Genomic DNA, 20,945 nt, shown 5'->3' on the forward strand with positions numbered 1-20,945 from the left:
TATTATTAGGATTCATCTCATTAGGCTTTCATGAGATTTTAAAGTTAACACAAAATAACTTCAGAACTAAGTCTGAGATAAAACACACAGCGAGGTCCTGAGTTTACTCTCCAAAAGTTAAATTTCCCCCCTGGAGACAATACATGGCCTGCAGCAACATGGGGAGCTGGCCTCCAGTAACAGGATTAGACAAAAAAAAACTTCTGTTAGCATTTACTGATGCAAGTAATTACTTCAAAAAGGTTAAGCTGTTGACTGAAATTAACTTTCTTTGAACTGTGCTGCAGGAAGCGCGTCTTCAGTCGCGCTGTAACGAAACACACAACGTGAGCTTCCTATAATAGGTCAGGGTGGAGGGCTGCAGGTAAACTCTGACACAGCAAAGATTGGTGTGGTACTCACAGCGGTCAGATGGATGACTCCCTGAGACGTCACGGGGCATCCCATGAAGCCAACAAACTGCAGCTCGGGACAATTCTCAGCAACAGCCTGCACTGACCGATCAGTGACCTAGACAATGGAAGAGAACGGGAACGGATTATGATGGAATAGAAGAGAACAGAATAACAAGGGGAAGCGAACACAACACAGAGACTGTATTAGCGTCTCTGTAAGGAGGGCAAAGTTAAAATCTGCCCTCTCTTCTGTTTCTATCTGTCATTATCTTTTCAGCAGTTGAAGATGCTCCCTTTATTCACATTTTCAGGCTGGAGATGGCGAAAAGACGTCAGAGAACGTCAGGAGTTTTGTTTAGTTTTTGTTCCCCCCCCTTCGGTTTGCTTTGGGAAAAGTTGCACCTGCTGGTAATTTTAGCAAATAATTCTAGTAAGAGTATTTCTCAAAATCTGCGCGTGTGGAGAGACAGGTGCTGTCAAATTCGAACCAAAATGTGTGCTCATCTGCTCCATCCGTGCAGCGGGCCGGGCATGTTTGGTGTTTGAGGAGCAGCAGAGAAAAGGAGAGCGAGCGAAGGATAATCACAGGAGGAGAGGAAGAGGAAGGAGGAGGATAACGGGCAAAACAGCTAAAAGTATGAGTCTGCCAAGCAGCGTGGGCGTCAACTTATGATGGATGGACTGCTCCCCATCATTCACCAACCCGTCTGCTAACAGCTCCTAATGGATCAGGGATCAATATGGAAGCAGGACATTTCCACCGGCTTCCACTGTAGTCATCAATAGGGGTATTGATAGCTACTTCACCTCCCTCGCTACACTCAGCACTGCAACAATATGTGGGAGATTGTTTGTCCTCTCTGTGGACTTGCTCAGTGCTTCCTCCAACTCTTCATCAATCACAAAGGCAAAATAAGATGAGAGGAAGAAAGGGAGAAGAGAGAGAATTGACTTTAGACAAGCAGAAAAAGAACGAAAAACAAACATCAAAGAACATTAGAGAACAAAAATCTTTATTTCATTTTTTTTTTTTTTAAGTGTACCTGTCTGGATTTTCATTGTGTCTTTATGAAACTCCAAATAAGTCTGGTAGAAATATACTTTAACATATGCAAAAGAAGATTGGTCAGTGCTGGATACATACAAAAACACAAACTTTTACTCAACTGCTTAAACATGTTTAGGGGAGGAAAAAAAAAGAAAGAAGTGAACTATGACTCACATTTAAATCTGACATGTTTTGAAACGTCTGTCTGATTTCAATTTATTAGGAAAACCGTGAGGAGTTAAATTTGGAAGGAACACTTAAGGCAGCAGCATAATAGACTGGCATAATGGTGTTTTCCTCAGACACACTTACAGGATATAAGATATTTGAAATTCATAACATTTGAGAACGCTTTCTCCAGAGATAGGTATGGTGAAGGAAACTCGGTGTATTGAATAGAATTTGCAATCAACCTCTAGAAATGTCAACGGCAGCTCATCAAATTGAAAGAGACCAAGCTGAAAGAACAAACGCAAAAATAAATAAATAAGTAATAATGTTTCTGGACAGTCTGACAATACTTAGTCATAATACAGGAAGGATTCCAAACACTCCATCAACCAGTGCTTCTCCCGAGGCGCAGTCTTTACTGTGCGATTGACAAGATAATTAACTGGCCAGCCAGACTGCAAAGAGTGGTGATCTGCCGATGGAGCTGCAGTATTGAGTCGAGCTAAAACAGAAATGTTGCACAGTTACAGATCGGAGGTGACTGCAGCAGAGGACATTCCCAAAAATTGAAATAGATGCTTCTTTTTTAGCTCTCTCGACTTGTGCAATTGGTTTTGCAACAGTACATTCTGTGTTAAATGTTGTCAGGCTTGTTTTTTTTTGTTTTTTGTAACTCTGAACTTTTTGTGTGTGTGTGTGTGTGTGTGTGTGATTTTGAGCAAATATCTGCGTAAAGAAAGAAGATTTAAGTTTCCACCCATCACTACATATACACATTTCCATCTTGTTGGTTTTGCGGCCTCACCTGTTGTGTCAAACGTACTGTTGCGGTCTCCTGTCCTCTCCCTGCTTTCCTACATCTCTCTTCTTATTAGCTACAACTATCCCTTCCTGATCATTGCCGCTTCAGCTACCACAGCAGCACTGGCTGGAGTCTGGAAATATAGCAAATTAATTGGACAGCTAATCACACTGCTCTGATTTTGGCTTTCCCATGTGTGTTTTCCTAAGTTTCCAATTTTGCTAATACCTTCTGGTATCTGAGCGCCGCCTGAGGAGGAGGCTGTAAATATTTCTTAATATTGATTGAGGGAGCAAACAGAGTAAAAGAATTAACATTAGCATCATCCACTTGCATGAGTAGTCCAAATCGATTAGCGGGCACGTCTGCAACAAAAGGAAAGGCTAAAAACAATCCTTCCTCCTGAACATGATCATTTATTTATTCAATTTGTGCATTGTCAGTGTGTGTCTGTGAGTGAGACAGTGTGAGCAGGAGACAAACCAACCGGCCAAGTGTTTTGACTGGACCTTAACAGCAGGGGTCGGTGTATCAGATGACAAGCTACATAAATATGTATCAAAGAACAGTAAAATACTTAATCCTACTTAGGAATTAATCACAGACCTTTGCATGCCCCCCCTCTTGGCACTTGCTCAAAACTTTCTGACCCCAAACCCCCCCCCCCCCCCCCGATGGCTGGCCTTGTCAGTGCTTTTTCACTGCACCGTGCTTCTGCCTTGACCTTCTGGCATCCTCCAGAGAAACACAGATTAAACTACCACCAAGTCTTTACTGATCATTATGTTTTCCTTTAAGCCTTCATTTTCTCAATGTCGTCCTACAGTCTCAACCTTCAACGTAATCACATCTCAGTCAGCCTGATGTCGTCCCTCCCTTTTCCGGGACGATGTTAAAGGTTACGCAGTTGAAGATGGAAAACCCAGAGAAAGGGTGATGGGAAAGAAAAGTCTCAAAAAAAAAGAACAAGGTGTCCGTTTATCCTTCACCAAGTCACATACAGTGAAGCTCATCTGTGTATAACGCCTCTGATAACTACTGAAGTTCATAGGTATGTCACTCACCTTATCACAATGGGGGCAAAGTCCCTGTAAAATGTGAAATGAGTCATATAAGATGTGACTGCAGACGAATTCCTGTGACAGATGAGGAATAAGTTTAAGTTTTAACAGTTGAAATTTAACAATTAATTTATTAGTATCAGTTCGTTGTGCTGGTTTGAAGCCACACCAGCTGCCCGCTGTGGATGTTTTTTTACTCTGGTCCACACAGAAATATTTTAACAGATAGTTTGACATTAAAATGTGTACATTGTCCCACGTGGACTATGAATCATCCCCTTTTCCTCTAACCCCCTCTCGTGCCCCGCCAAGTTTTTTTTTCTTTGTCATGTAGCTTGGTTTGTGACTGATGACATTTCCATCCAATTCAGCTGTGCATTAGGACGCTAGCATGCCGAGCTAAAGTTTAAAATGTGGATGTAAACACTCAAACCACCACTGATCTTGCTGAGACGTTAACTTACAACAATTTTTTTCTATGCAGCATGTCATGTTCAGTTCTCTCTCACAACAGTTTTTGGATATTTGAATAATGGAGAGCACTATTCCAAAAAAACTAAATAAAATCCAGAAAAAAGACTTCACATCCAGAGTGAGTTACATTTACTCAAATTAAATGATGTAAAAAAACAAAAAAGCATTTTATATATTTCTTTTTTTTGAATCACAACCCTCAACTGATGAATGACACCTTCCCTGACGTTAAAGGTGTATTTATCCGCACTAAATGAGAATCATTAGGCAGTTCATTATATAACCTATTAAATATCACAATGCTGAAGCTGAAGCAGACAGTCAACTAGGCTGAGATGATATAGAGGAAATGGAGGCTTGTCAGGGAGTATCCTTCTCCCGGTGTCAGCATTTTTAAACCTTCTATAAAAATGATTAAACATTATCACCCAAAACAGAACTGTGCGTGCACCGCTGCATGTACGACTTGTAGCACTTCACTGTACTTTGTATGGAACGCTGCCTATTCAGAGCAATCAATAACTGGATGTACCTTAAAATTAAATACCCAGCGTTTGGATCCACCGCACCAACCATCACCACTTGCTGCAGTCAGAAAAGATTAACCGAAGGCGAGTCAGCGCTCCCATTCGGAGACACTGATGCATATGGAGCCTGTTCTGCAGGGCCAGGTGGAGATAAGAAGGGGAAGACAAGAGCAGAGATGTCTTTTTGAGCATAAAACTCGAAAATAATAATAATAATAATAATAATAATAATACAAAAAAAAAAAAAACGCTCCAGAAGGACCAGCCTGAGCCGAGCAGCTGGCAGGTGAAGTGAGCTGGCCAGAGCTCCCCCAACCTGGCCTCTGCCAAAAAACCATCAAGGAAAACATTTTCAGGTTGACTACCAGCAAAATCAAAAAGCTACACACTGCCGTGATCCTTAAATCACAATCATCTGCTAGGAAAGCAAATGAATCACAGCAAAGGCCACCTCCAGACTGTCTTTCATACCGACGTTTGTGCTGAGAGTGTGAGTGCAGTTCACTGTGTGTGCGTCTGTGTGTATGAAAGACGAGACAAAAAGAAAGGGAGCAGGTTACACAAGGTAACTCTCAGCAGGTGAGAAGGGAGACATAAGAGAAAAAAAAGTAAAATCCCAGCAGAGCAGAACAAGCCAGGAGGGCATGTACCATATCCGATTAAGCCTGTGTGTGTCTGTGTGTGAGTAAGACCATATGGGTTTGTAGCTAAGATTTGTCTCCAACCCACAAACACAAAAACTCGTCCCACATTTCTCTTTGCTTCCCCCTCTTCTCCCTCAACCTTTCATGGACTTTGATTTAAAAACATGAAAAGAGCCATGGCAGAGCTTTGGAGAAGAAGTGGCTGGCCAAGAGAGGCCTTAAAGCCTTTTAGAAGGGATCTGGTTTAATGGTCTCTGGGTGAAGGAGGTAAGGAAAGCAGGAAAAAAAAAAAAAAAAAACACGGGCTGCAATGGTGGAAATGCTGCAGTCATAAAGATAGCCTTTGTGTGTGTGTGTGTGCGTGCGTGCGTGTGTTTAAAGGGCTGGGAGGTAATTGTTCAGAGTGCTGTGGTAGCAAAAAGGGCTAGTGCTGTATGGGAGTGTGTGGTTTTTGTCTGGCGGCCTGTTCTTACAAAATGCTGGAGCAGCACCCAGGGGCCAATTCTCGTCCAAATAGGGGCATTTAAGCTTGTCAATATCGTCTATCATACGACTCATTTGACTCCATCAAACACACGAGCAAAATAAGGGATGGAAAGCCCGAAAGACCTGAGCGGATTTGACTCCCATTCCATTCACCCCTCCCTCCCACTAAAGTCCCACATTCCTCCATTATTCACAACGATCCCATTCTCACCAAACAAAAATGACACAATAACACTCCCCTCCCCTTCGTCTTTTCTTTTATTTTGCCCTGCACATTTCACAAACACAAGCAAAGTTTCGGGCGGGCACTCCGTTTGAAACTCCAATAATTTGCAACACACGCTCACACATCTAAATGAAACTAATTAAACCTGCACGTAATAAAAAAAAAAAAAAAAAAAAGTGCTGCCAGGAAAAAGGTAAAAGGTAGCAGAATGTTAAAACTCCTTCCCTCATCGCCAGCTGGAACTAGATCGGAGATCCAGCTGTGACTTCGAAGGTGACAAGCCTGAAACGCACGCAGAGTTGCATTTCACTGTTTGCCAGCGACTGCAAAACTGTCACTCAAAACAAGAGTTGGCAGGATCATTATGAATTTACCAAATGTTCAGCAACACGGGGAATTTCGTCATCTGGAATAAGGAAAGGATACTTCAAAGACCACTTAAGTTAGGATTTTGGTTTGTTTGTTTTACATTTAAGCGGATTATTTTAAAAGTTGTTGCATTTTGGTGCTCATGTGGGAATCAGTGTCGTAGCACAAACTCCATTATTGAGATGACTCAGCTTATTGTTCTGCGCTCTCAGCAGGCAGTCAGTCCAAAAACAGTCCTGCTTTAAAATTGTGCAACGGGACTGTTGTGACAACGAATTACTGTCCAGACTGACTAGTCTGAATGGTAGATAACCTACCAAGATATAATGTGCATGAATTCATTTTCAAGGGGAGAAAAAAAAAAAAAAGATCTCTGTGTAGACCTTAAGTGGAAAAAAATCATACTAATAATAAAAGGAAGGAGAATCGTGAATGGAAAAGGGCATTTTGACTCAGGTCTGGTCCGGTCGGGTCCAGTCGGGTCAAACTCCGGTTCCCTGTATCTTGTGAATTTCTCTAGTTTGAAGGATTATTAAAGCACCACACAGGAGTTCGTGACACTATGAGCTGGCATTTATCAACTCTGGAAACTTATCATAGCTGAACACGCGGCTTTCCTGGACGATGTTGAAAATGCCATTTTGTTCCATCCTTGCCGAAGCACTTTGCCAGCACAGTGGCGTGTTATTTTACCTTTTTTTTTTTTTTTTACTGTGCTGTTTCTAAATACAGCCTTTGCGAAATATCTTTCACCGAAAACCATTTCACAGATCTCCAATATTACCTATAAACAAGGACGCCCACTGCAGGCCTGCAAGGTACAAATTTAAGTGGGACAATTTTCATCAAAGTTTTGTTCTTTCCATGGTAATCATTTTCTCTATAAATACTCTCTTTGGGGTGATACTGCTGTGGGCTCATCACAGTATCGTAATATACACACACGCACACACCAAACTTTGTCTCTTTTTAAAGAGCTCAGATGGGCTGTATTGACGCGAAGGACTGGTGATCTGGCAAAAAACTAAATTAATACTTATCATCCTCTGTAATATCCAATGCCTGGAGACAAAAGCAACACAGAAAGTCATAAAGTTTTACTACAGCAAGGGAGAGTCTCTTTACTGTGCTGCCTCCATGCTGATGAGCAGGCTGTGTGCTCTAAGTGCAGGGCGGGTTTGCTCGGAGCTCTGCATGTGTATTGATCTGCAACTAAAGCTCGAGCAAAGCTGGTTCACGTTTAAAGTCTGCAGAGAAACAAATACATGTGTATGTGTGCTTTTTCACATACAGGCCTGAAAAACCTTCACACAGACAGACGAGCGGCTGCTGGACTCCGGCTTTCCTCGGCTAAAAGGGAGGGACCGGTCGTATTTATGAGATGTGATGAGACAGGAAAACAGGACGGATCACAGCGAGCGACAAGGGAGAGAGAGTGCAGGGGGGAAGGAGGAGGAGGAATATGAGGTGAAGTAGCGGATGAGGGGGAAACAAGAGATTTGCAATCTTTTTATGTTAACATAATGTAGCTGCTAGTCTTCAGTGTATTGCTTTGGCAAGCTTGGCTGCTTCCTTCATGCCTGTAAATCCTGTCTGAATATGGCTGTGACAGACAGGCAGCGAGAAAGATGGAGAGGTGGGATGACAGGCCAGACATGTCATGAGTGTGTGTGTGTGTGTGTGTGTGTGAGAGAGTAATCTGAGTTTATTAGAGGCTTTGGCGGGATGAGGAGCTGCAGTGAGAGCTCTGAATCAGCAGCACCTAATCAATCAGACTAATTAACCAAGCCTTATGAACACTGGGCCTAGCTGAGAAGGAATCCGCCGACACAGATTAATAATGATTACTGAATACACTACAACACATTCTATTAACAATCCATCTTCTTGCCTATCCGGAGGCTTTGCATACAAACACATTTCACCGCTAGTTAAAGGAAACACTCCTGAACGGAACAGAGCTGCTTCTTCAGTCGCATCATCAAAGTTATCGGAACAATTTTCTCAAATAGTTCATTTTTATCAAATGAAGCGTAAAGGGGGCGGCTCATTGAGCTGTTTCTGCATCGCTGTGGTTGGACATGCACATCTTAAAAGGACCTTTAAGCATTTTCATTTAACACACAGTCACAGCGGATAAAACCTTCAGACGGTTTAAATGTTACATTTTAAAAAAGAGGAGTCAGACGTCATTATGGTTTATGCTCGATCCTCAGGTGAAGACAGAACGGGCTGCTCTCTCCGACCTCACATCCCTTTTAACCGACACCACAGGGGTCTTTGTGTTTGTGTGGCGCTATCGTGACACTGAGCAGCAACTACCAGTGACATAACCACTCCCTGACTTCTCGACTACCCACAATGCCATGCCACAGACACGCCTAAATCAAAAGCATCTGTATCTCTCCCTCTCTGTCTCTCTGAGGTTTAGTTTAAGCAGCCAACACATTTGCCACTCTCTCACCATCATCCTCTTTCTTAACCTCTGTCCTGTTCATTAGTTTCAGCTGGAAATTGTGGGAGAAAGCACAGCGCGGTCAGAGGGTCAGCGTGTAATACAAAGGAAAGCAGACGGCCTCGCTCTCACACTATTAACACAGACAAGCAGCTCTTTGGGAGCAAGTGAGTGGTATTTAATGACAGATGATTCAAGTGGTGTCTCTGGGAGAACAGTCATCTTCTCAAACACTAAGCTTTGTTTAAAGAAACGATGGCGCAATTTTCGCCGAGGTTTAAGTGGAATTTTGGAGAATTGAAATGAACTAATATGATCTGCTTTTCAGATAATCCGAAGACAGATTTACTGCATTCAACATTTGCATTTTCAAATTAGTTGACATGTTGACTTGGAGGAAATGTGTGTTTTTTCTTCCCTTTTCCTGACATTTTATGCACCAAATGATTAATTGCTAAAGTAAATAACTATTATGTGCAGCTCTAATTGTCATGTGTTACACACGGTTGGCATTTAAAATGGAAATTGACTGCATTTAGGGGCGCCAGTGCTGCAGTAAAATATGCTTTAAAGAGAGGTAATCATCAACAATTTTGATAATGGTTATGTCATTTCTAAGACAAAAATGCCAAATAGCTTTCATCTTCTCAAATGTGATGAGTCGTGGCATTTCTGGGTTTTGTAAATAAAATATTGTCGAGCTTTTTTTTGGCCTCTCGTCAGGAAAAAAAAACAAGACATCAAGACATTTGGAGATTTAGGTGCATTTTTCACTATTTTCTCATCCGCAATTCATCAAAGTAATACTATGTGCACTAATCAATAATATAGCTATACAACTGTTACTTGCAGCCCTTGTTTAAACATGAACTCAAGCTAAGTTATGAGTTCCAGTGTGCCTGAAAAGATGTAGCTTCATCCAGCACCACCCAGCCCAACATACCTCACATCTCTCCACTGTACACCGTGACGAAAAGGGCCATAAAATTATTTGAAAAACACACTGTATGTTTTTCAAAAATCGAAACTGGCTCTGAAAGATGACTGCGTTTGAAAAATGAAACTCCTGGGATCAATAGGCCCACTTTTCCCCAGCTGTGGCCATCTCAGACACACTTGGGGAAGGGGGCTTAAAAAAAAAAAAAAAAAAAAAAAAAAAAAATCCATGAAAAACTTGCCCTACGCTTTTCACATATCTCACAAAAAAAAGTAAACGCTACCTACTTTGCAGTAATGATCCCAACGTCTGAACAAAGAGAGCATTTTGTGCATTTTTAGCTGAAAATTGATTAATGCAGTGTCTTCACTTATGCGCAGCTCACCCCCCCCCCCCCACACACACACACACACTTGTCAAACCATCCTGTCTTGCTCTATCGATGTCGGCAGCCTTGATGATGCCAGGGAGGACTGAAATCTGCATGGGCGATCGCCAAGGTGATTGATCGCCTCACTTGTCTGCACGCTCCACTCTCAACTGAAAATTACCTGTCATTTATTCCGTGGCTTAAGGACTCAGCTCCCTCAAGAGTTTCACACTTTGTCTTTTACCGTGAAGTAACTGCGTGCCTGCGTAATTGTGCATATGTGCGTTTGCTGGAGGGGGGTGAGCGTTGGCTACTTGGAGACCCCAAATAGCACGAGATGGAGAAGAGGTTTCATTCCTGGCCTCTTTCCCCGGGGATCAATAGCGCTTTGTTGTGTGTCAGATGGAAATCAGAAGCTACTGTGGAGGAAGCCAAGAGACGTACTTTACTCCTTTAAACGCAGCCATTACACCACATCGTCAAAACCCTCCAACGGTTCTCTTGAGGTTTCAAATCCCAGTGTGTTCTTTGCCCAAGCAACACATCAATGGCTCTTTGTTGCCCATCGGACAGGAATCAGGGGCTACTGTGGAGGGAGCCAAAAGACATGCAAAGCACATGCTAAGTAGTGGCTGTCACTTCGCCACGTTGTGTAACTCAAACACCTTTTTTTTTTTTTTTTTTTTTTTTAAATCTCAGTGTGATTTTTACACGAGCACATATTCAATGAAGGGCACGTCATCAGTGTCAGCTTGCCGTATTGCTTGAAGAGCTCTGAGCTTCATAGGGAGGCCTCAGGCTGAATGGTGCTACAGTGCATTGAAAAGTGAAGGCTAAATTTCATCGCTGTCCACGAGCCAGCAGATCTTCTCAGAAAGTAACACGCTCAGCTGTATTTGCAGGACAATGAGCTTCCGGCCTTCAAGAGAATAACAGGTAGTTTCTCCTCAATAACCTTGTTGCCACTGCAAATGCATGGCTGCAAACTCAGCTGAGACCAAACCATCAATTTGTGTTTCTGAATTTACGGATGCACGTGTTAAAAGCTGGACTGAGTTCTGAAGATGGTGACTTCAGGTTTTTATTAGTGAAAACAGTAACCAGATAAGAGATATTTCTGTTTGACTTGGAATCTAAACTACACAATCCTGGTGTTGAAAGGAAAAAATGGAAATATACAAACTCTTTCACAAATTCGGTTAGTGTTGCACGGTTATCACGGTTTCACGTTTGATTTGGAAACAGAAGATGGCAACGCAGTTCAGTGACTCAGCACTTAGCTTGTGATAAATGTTTATGTTTCTCACTGAAGATGCTAATGTGAGCACCTTAAATAAAGATGTTTTTTAATCATGTTTGTGTTAACAGAGCTCATGAACCATGGAGAAACCTTGTTACTGATATTCCTGTTTACATGGTTGAATTATTATCCTGATTTCAGACCATCAGGTAAGTTTTTTTTTTTCTCCCCCCTCCGCTCCTCCATATGCAGAAAATCTGTCATTTCTGCAGCCACTGAATTTAACAAGAGGTCATTTCTGGCTACCTGGACTCCACCGTAGTTACCACATCCCTCATGTACCTTCTCCAACTCATTGTCAATAGAAGAAATGAGAGCAGCAATGTCATTACCGCTCTCCCCTTTTTTTTTTTTTCCCGGTGAAATCGTTAATCATTATCATTTTTGGATCACAGAGTGAAGTACTGATAAAATGAGTTGAGGACGCCAGTGCAATAATAGCAGAGATTGAATGGAGGCAGGCAGGTGTCTCAGAAGAGGAGCTAAGGCGTATCAGTATTAGCACATGACAATTACACGGACAGAACAAAACCAGAATGCTCCAAAGTCAAAACTAGGAGACCTGTGTACATGCATATGCACAAAAATTCCAGACTAATGCCTACAACATGTTTTTGTTGTTGATTTTTTTAACAATTGGAAGCCGCTAAACATCTTAACCCTTTTTCTGTTCCCCTGGAAAAGGTCCAAGAGGATCTATGAGGGGCGGATCTGAAATTGACTTTTAACACTTTGAGCTTCGCTTTGATCAGTTTTATGTCTCAACCTAATGATGAAAAATGGGACTTAAAGAGACTAATTTGACCACAGACCTGGAACAGAATGACAGGCTGCTGCGGTGACGCTCCTATCGATGGCTGGCGTTATAGCTATGGCTCATATCGGATTGTTCTGTTCAGCAGTCTATGGAAGGAAGCTGCCGCCTCTTCCTCTTATCGACACATTACTAAAGATATGGAATGGGAGCTGGCAATGGCTGAGAGAATCACAAGACCGGCAACAAACAAACTTCAGTAATCTTTCTCAGGGCGCTTTTCAGAACCTTTGAGTTTCTATGTGATGACATTGATCTTGTTGGTGGAGGTTTGATGTTAATCCTCACTAAATAAGCTATTCAGCAAATATGATAAAGCCTGAAGTGGTGTGTGTGTGTGTGTGTGTGTGAGAAAGGACTTGAGGAAAGAATATATGCAACTACACTAATAATGGGACGATCAAGCCCTGAACACTTACATTTGCATTACAGTTTGTTTGTTTTTTAATCCCAATCTTAATGTCTATTCTCAACATGGCCTTGCGGTGGGTTATCTAACATCTGGACAACTGTCTAATCATAACAGGATTTGTCTCTGTATGTCAAAGTACTTCCTGTTTCTCATAATTCAAAGATAACCATTTTCAGGTGCACTGGAGGACTGAAGTAACAACGCCTCCATAACACAGAATAAAAGTATTAGTTGTGTCATCAACTACGCAAAAACCTGGCTTAGTGCTACAGTTTGTAATAATGTGGTTGACCAATATTCAGCAGGAGCTAAATAAAACATATTTGTATATATTCAGTCCTGTATTTAATGACAGTGCTCAAAAACTCCTGTTAGATTATCTCCTCACGAGCACCAAGCCTCACCTGTTCTCCTGAGAATCCAGCCACCACGCTAATCTCCCACAAAAGCTTCACTGACAAAAGGTTTTCCTCTTAATCACATAAACACACAGCAAGTAAAGCTGGTTTCTCATTTAATATAATAACCCCCCCTCCCAAAAAAAAAAAAAAAAAAAAAATCTGGAAAAAAGCACAAATCAGAGGATTGCCCATTTATTTAATGCTTTCATCATTTGTGTCTCAGTCAAATGCCAAAAAAAACATGAAGCTAAAAATATGTGTGGCTGTGATGGTATTGATTCCATAGATCAAAAAGTCAGCACTTTCAAAAATGTCTGTTTCATATGGCCGCTTTTATCGAAACATAATCCAACGCGCTGCTGAGCAGGATCATTTCTCTGAACTTCCTGCACTCTTTTGTCTTCCTAGTGAGCTATCAACTTGTCTTCTCTTGATTTAACTATCAACAAAACTCACCCTCATCTCCAATCTCCACTCGCGCTACATAAGAGATGCCGCCACTTCTCTAGATGCATGTTTATTTAGACCAAACCAGATTCCTCTCACATCATCGCAGTGAAAAAACATGAGGTCCGTGGAGCTCGCTGTTTCAATGGAAAGCTCCCAGATTAACAGGATGATCAGAGAAAGATGAGGCATGCCGGGACAGCTGGAGCGGAGACAAGAGAGGAAGAGGAAGAGACTAAAGGGAAACATGTTTCCTGAGCACACATGCCTTTTTCTGCGCAACAGACAGCAAGCCAGCGCGTACGTGATGTGCAACGGGAAGAAAAGCAAAAGCTCATTCCTGCAAGCCCACGTCAGCTTTATATTTGAACAATTTTTCACCATTAGTTCTCATCATTAGTGTCATTCATTCATTTTCCAGATATCAGAGTAGTAGTTCCTCCTAATAAATCCACATTCAAATTGTAATCATTGTAATCGTTCTTTATTTATTTTATTTTATTTTTTATTGAAACCATCTGCCAACACGTTGCAATGAAGGAATCCATCAGAAGAGAACGTTTTGTTTTCTGTCGGTGGACAAACACGTTTCATCTTTAGGAACTGTGACCCGATTGGACCTGCTTCCAGTAGGCATCCACAGTCAACATGTAGCCAAATGCCACACTTTATTCATTCCACTTTGTCAATGTCATGGTAGGCCTGAAACACCCAGGGCTTGGCCTCGGGGTGATGGCCTCCTCTGCCCTAATGGCCACTGGGCATGCAGCCTGTCCCTGCTAGGGTTTTATGATTAGAGCCGAGCGAGAGCGGAGAGGAGCGGTGTGGAGACAGGTGACATTCAAAATACTCCACAGGCGCACCACAAACACACATACACAAGAGCATCCAGGGTGTTCTGCGATGCAGATGACGGCCAGGTAGGTGACAGCGCCAAGGGCAGAGAAATTAGAAAGCTGTTACATGTTATCTGTCTGTGCAGAGCTCATTCGTTCTGGCACGAGCATCAACAGGGACAGATACCTGCTGTCAGAGAAACAGAGGTACGATTCAAATAAAGAGCAAAAAGGAAGGACAGACATGCCTTTCCTTACATTTTATCAGTAAAGCAGCTTCTAACCAAATGTCCACCACAAAGGCAGAATGTAAAGAAGTGCTGTGGACGTTTTATCTCTTATGAGTTTTGACCTGCACCATGGGGTTTTTGGGTTTGTCTGTCTGTTTGTGTATTAGGACCAACCCACAAAAAGGTTCATTCATCTGATAAGTAATGACCACAGAAAGGTTATTGACAAGAATTCTTTATTATAGAAAAACCCTTTTAACCTAAAACTTTGTCATTTTCTCTGCCATTAATTAGCATTGAGACCATCGACCATCTGGTCGATCGAAACTTTAACTTCTTCGCCACTTTTAAATAACAAATTTTCCTTTCCCAACACCTGCAGCTCTCTCATTCTCTCAGTCTCTCACATATCCACATAATAAGGGGCAGGGAATGAGAAAGTGATATAATAATAGAGAAGATATAGCGTCCTGTATGATATCAGCAAGTTCCACTCCAAACTGAAGGTAAGGAAACGGTCACAATGAGTCCAGATTTGCTCATTCAGGAAGCTACGAGGCCCAAAACTATCTTTATTTTTCTACTTAATAAGCTGTGGATAAGTAGACCATTATCATTCTCATTACAGTTCAACTGGACAATTAATGTCCAGGAGTTTAACAGAGATCCACTTCGGCAGCTAATAGCTATAGAGCTCCACTGAGTGTTTGAGCATATATATGTGAGACTGACCGACAGAGAGAGAGCAATCAGCGGTAAGGTAATTAGGTAAACACTATCACAGATGGCTAAAGGGTCACTGTTAACCTTTCCCCGCTGCCATATTACCCACGTCAATGCTAATTCCACAGGAGCTAGGTCATATGCAACATGGCATGCATAATAAATGTTTCTATAACAAGGCCTGGGCTAAAGGTTGAGAGGGAACCATTATTCCCCCAGGTGCCATGAGATTCAACATTACGGTGAGAAGTGAGGGAAAGGATGACCGGAAAGCAAAAGTTTGATCATGGCGGGAGGGCATCAATTTGCCTAGACTGTTACACCTGACAAGAAAAAGAGAACTCAAGTGTTTCCTGCCAACAATTATCAACGTTCTTCATTACAACAAGGAGGTCAGCCTTATCTCGGGGCGTTGCTGATCGATGGTCGCCAATGGTCACTTTCAGCAAAAGGCTTTCATTCCAAGACACAAGATCAGTTTGATCCACAAGGATAAGTAACCGCCCACGCACGCTGAAAAACACATGTCCGGTGAGCTACTTTCCTAAATGTACTTGCATGTGAGTATTTAAGCTCAGAAAACTGATGCCGACTACGAACAGCTCTGGTATGTTGTTCTGAGCCCAGCATGGAAATACCAGAGTGGCTCCCCGGAGTTTTGTTGTGAATCCAAAAAATAAAAGAACAAGACATCTCCACTGGGGAGAACGCTCTGTTTTAAAACACACACTCACACTGGCTGTCAACCAGCTTACGGGTACTGAAGTAATGAACAGACGTACAAAAATGAGAATGTTGTGAGAAGAAACAGAAATAAAATTGCTGACGCAAAAGTTCAGCGTTGACCTTCCGAGTCGTTTTTAAGAATGCACCGTTCTCAAAGTAACCTGTTAACAACAGGGCTGCAATCCTGACGCATCCCAAACGCTTGATTGATTCGTTTTGCAGCCATGGATTGAATTACACCAACACACTTTAGCACGAATATGACACCATTTACACAAAGAAGTGTTTGACATTTTAGGGCTTAACTGTGAATTGGCTGGAGAAAGTTTAACATCACTCACACACTAAATATGATGGTAAAGACAGCAGCCAGTTAGCTTATATTAACATAAAGACTGAGGGGTTACGTGGCTCTGAGCCTTTAAAGCTCATCTTAAATCTTCTATGTTTTGTTTTGAACTACTCATTGATTAATAAAGTGCGACCCTGCTGTTAATGCAGTTGTTTTACTTGAACCAAGATGTCTAATTTCACAAGATTCCCCTCAGTCCATTGTAACAAAAGTTTTTTTCTTTTACAGCGGAAGATAAAGTCCTTCCTCCGTAGCAACTCCAATTTTGATTTTGGTTTGTGATCCAAACACTGTTTCTCAGCATCTGTGCAGACATTGTGCTGCTAATTTTAAACATATTTGATATTTCAGAGAGGCTAAGAGCAGAGCCTCTACTAAATATGTGCGGTGAGGACTGGATCTGAAAACATCTCACACATGGATCAGTTACAGAAGTGAAGTCATGATTTCCTTTAAAAACAAAAAAAAAAAAAAAAGCAGATGAACAAAACATGGGATTAAACAGGTTTCCTTTTCTTTAATATGGTGGGAGCCTGATGGTCCAAAACTAAAGAACTACAAGAGGCCAAATCTGGGAAAGCTCTTTGATGGACGGCGGAGAAGTTAATGCTCTATGAGTGTAAAGACAAACATAATTTTCACTTCTCAACCATGAATTTCACCCTGAAGTCACAGAGAAAAATCATTACCATGGGTGATTGTTGTTACACTTGGTGCTTTTTTATATACTTTTATGTTCGCAGTCCTTAATCGAGAAGTGAAAAGGGAAAACGTGAACATTGGTAGTAATAACACTGAAAATATACTTTGATTTTCTCCTGCAGTCACAGTGCAGGCTGTCAGAGGCAGCTTATTCACGGTGCCACGTTCAAAGGGGAGCAATACAGCTCCAGAGCTTGACATCAGTATTTCTGTCAGAGCAGAGACGTCTGAGATCTCACATGAAAACGAGGGCAGAAATAAAGAGTAGCACGCAGTTCGACCTGCTTCACAGTTTTTCCTCCCCAGTAATTCCTGCTAATGCTAAAAGAAAACAGAAGAGCGGATAAAGGAGTGGCACACTTAGAGGCGACATTAGAGGGATGCATAAAAATCTGATATTATGGGACGCCCTGCTGTAGACTCAGCTCAGCGGGGGGTCGACACACAGATGTGCTATCTCAGGCAATCTTTGTGATACAGCAGGAGGAGAGGAGGCTTAGCCAGTCCTTGGTGCATTAGCAGGACAGCTCAAAGCCATACAGCATCAGACACAAACATAAATGCAGTATCACATAAATGCACATCGCCAGCAGCAGTAAAGTACATCAGATCAAAAACACCTGCGTTGTTTGTTTGGTTTGTAAGAAAGAATGAGAGATTTTAATCAATTAGTAAAACTCAAATTAAAAAAAGGTCGCAATTTCTTTACCAGATGAATTACGAAGACCTAAAGACCTCATTCAGTGAATTGGTCCAATGAATGACTGATGAAAAAACTCACAGATTGATGAAAACATTTTGAAATGATTATTTCTTTAATTAATGGAAATCAATCCTGTTAGAATCTCACTGAAAGACAATAATTATGATAGTTGATTTAAGAAGTAAATAAAAAAATTTAGTCACCAAGCTAATTATCTTTGTGCTTTGTACTGTTGCAGTAAAAAAGGCACTCTGAGGATGTGGCCTTGGGCAGGTCACATGTTCTGACACGTTGTACTTGAAATAACGGGGGAAAAATAAACAACAACATACTCCTGAGATTGATCAGCGATGGAAATAATCATGACTGAATCAAAACGCCCACAGCAGCAGCAGCATGGTGGACCTGCGAAAATTCAAGCTGTGCAACCTCATCCCACTGACCACCAACAGTTACAACCACTTTCGGCAGGCAGAGCCGAAGAGCAGGGAGAAACAAAAAGACGGCGAGGCATCCGAGGCCGAAAAAGAAGACGAGAGCGAGAGAACGCAGATAGAAAGCTGCAAATGTATTATTAACTAGCGTTCCCAGCTGACTGTGCCACGAAACACGTGCAAAAACACACACAGACATTGATGAAGCAAAGAGAAAGCATTCGGGGCACAGCAGGCTTGGATTATAAGCAGGTTATAATTAATACAATGGGGTTGTGTGGTTAAGGCTTTGATGCCCCCCTGCCCCCGCCCCCCTGCCGGTTTTGCTGTGAACATCCCTAAACGGCCCACAACAGCAGAATTACCCCAATTAAAAAAATATATATAATTTCCAAATGCCTCAACAAACCAAAAGACAAAGCCCAGGCTTGTGTTTTTGATGGGCAGAGAGCTTAATGCAGCAGTCCATGCACAGTGAAGGAGAGTTCAGAAACATCAAATAGTCACACACACACACGTGTTCTGCTTTTTCCGAGGCAATCCCTCTGTGAGCCAAAGAGCCGGGGCATGCTGGGTATCGCCCTCAGGAAAAGACAGGCACGCAGGAATTGGACAAATGAATCGGAGCACCAAGTGATGAGCAAGTCGACAGCCGGGGTCGGCCTCCGCCAGTGGCCGCTGATTCCCAATCCCATACCTGTCCAACGCCATTAAAGCCACCGCAGAGACGATGTGCTGTAGATGGGCAACTCTGACGGCAGCGACGCTCACTGGACACTCACTTTCTCTCAGTCAATACGCCGCTCACATGAAGCCTTAGCGTCAAGCGTTAAATCAACAGCTTCAAAACATTTTCAAAGAATGTAAATGCGAAGGCGCAGGTTGGATAGACTAACCTGATTTTTGCTGTGGGGATTTGTTGGAGAAGACCTGGCAGGAGATTTTAGAACTGAAATATATACTTTGGCTCTGCTGCTTAATCTGTCATGATTCAGTGTATTATGAACAAACCCATTTTTAGTTTTTTTTTTTGTTTTTAATGTATCACCAAGAGGAAGATGATATATTACGCACAGGTCAATAAAGACCACAGATGTTCTTTTATTGCATTTGTATTGGATTTTGATTAAATATTCGTGTCATAAAATCAGCATCTTAAAACCACATTAATTTGGCTTGATGGCATCGGCTTGCAATATGACACAGACAAGCAAAATACTTCAATCTCTGTGTGTGCCAAAAGTGGAACCCCCGTGGAGGAACAAGAGTAAAGGAATGAGGTTGCATTTAACAAAAACCAGTTTAAACCGAGTTTACTTCCAAAGTATACAACTATCCATCTTTTGACTAATGCGGAATTTACCAAGTGCTATTTGCTCGTGTAATCGCACTGTCGACATTAATTACATCCCACCTCTAAATATTATCACGACAAACAGAGACTGAGACATCCCGTTATAATCCCGACGTTTTGTTTCGCAAAAAGCTTTCTTATCATTTTATGGCTGACAATAATGCACAGCGGTCTGCTAACATCTAGCGCCGGCTAAATGTTTGATTCTTACAACTCATCTCGTTCTCAGTGAACATACAGACGGCCTCTGTATTGATCCACACGTTTGAATAATTCAAAATGTGTTAAAACCTATCAGAGTTTAAGTTACGTATTTCGATATAAATCGAAGTCACATTATTTGGATGTAGTTACTTGATAAGTTATGGATTATATTATGAATGTTGTTTGTGTTCTTAGAGGGTGCGTGGCCTTTAAAACTAGACTGAAGAATTAAGAAGGGAAAGATGGAGAGATGAAACAAGTCTTTTGAATTGCCATATTAAAAGGTCCTATTATGGAAGAAAAAGGCTTCTGTGATGGTTTTTGGCCTCATGGGGGAAATGACCAGCAGAATGAAGCATGACACTGATCCAGGTGTTTACATTCAGTCTGCCACTAATGTGCCCAGTGAGACGCCAAAGTATGGCAGTGTCCTGAGAAGCGTTGCAGCAATAAGCCTCCGAAGGGACACAAATCTTTGACCCAAAACATAAAACACTGCAGACTCCTAATGAGAAATAATGAAGAGGAGTCGAAGCTTATCTGTAGTCCCTTCTCTGCAGATGCTTCAGGGGAAAAGGCGAAAGTGAAATGAAATGAAATGTAAATGAACTTTGTTAAAAGAAACATGAGCATACACTAAGTAAGATGGGAGAAAAAAAAAAAACATTCACTCCCATATTTTATTGACCTGAAGGCAACAACTGTACAAACCACCTGCTGTTTGTGTTTTTGCCTTCATTTACATTAAACCACCATTTTCTGCAGCCTTGCTTTTAAAAAAAAAAAAACACCAAACAAAACAGATGCTATATTTGTCCTACAACCTTAATTTCACACCCTGTTTCCTCCTTATTAGGGACCTTTCTGGGGCTCCTAACCTCCTAATCACCATGGTAACAGGACAGACAGCGACAGAGCCTGAGTTCCTCACCAGGTGTGGAGTTGATCAGAGGATAAAAAAAATAATAATAAAAAATAAAAAGAGGAGGGAAATGAGGGGAGAGCGTGAAGTGGTGAAGTGTGGAGAAAATATGAATTATCAATGTGCCGTGAGCAAATGGAAAATGATTATTTCATGGTGATTGTCTGATGTCTGATTCTGAATTGTAATAATAAATTATTAATTCTCTCTATGAGATGAATATTTGATGAATGAAACGGAAACTGTGACTGTGGTGATTGGAGGTAGGGAATGTAAATCCAGGAAGGTCACAGGTCAGATGCAGCATCCCAAAAGTCCATTTGAAAAACAGATTATTAAATTTCATAGGCAGTGAATATAAAACTAATCAGGAACGGACACTTGCAATCACCCTGAAGAGAATTAAGCTAAAAACAACTT

General features: G+C 41.7%; 1 protein-coding gene across 1 annotated transcript in view; it reads right to left on the reverse strand.

The window, feature by feature from the left end:
* Positions 1-20,945, reverse strand: part of fbxl17 (F-box and leucine-rich repeat protein 17) — a 199,876-nt gene that overhangs the window by 130,932 nt on the left and 47,999 nt on the right. The window contains exon 7 of the mRNA XM_029510041.1: positions 403-510. Coding sequence (XP_029365901.1) covers positions 403-510 — 108 coding nt within the window. The remainder of the gene's footprint in view (positions 1-402; positions 511-20,945) is intronic.

This window comes from Echeneis naucrates, chromosome 9 (genome assembly GCF_900963305.1).
Source record: "Echeneis naucrates chromosome 9, fEcheNa1.1, whole genome shotgun sequence".
NCBI lineage: Eukaryota > Metazoa > Chordata > Actinopteri > Carangiformes > Echeneidae > Echeneis > Echeneis naucrates.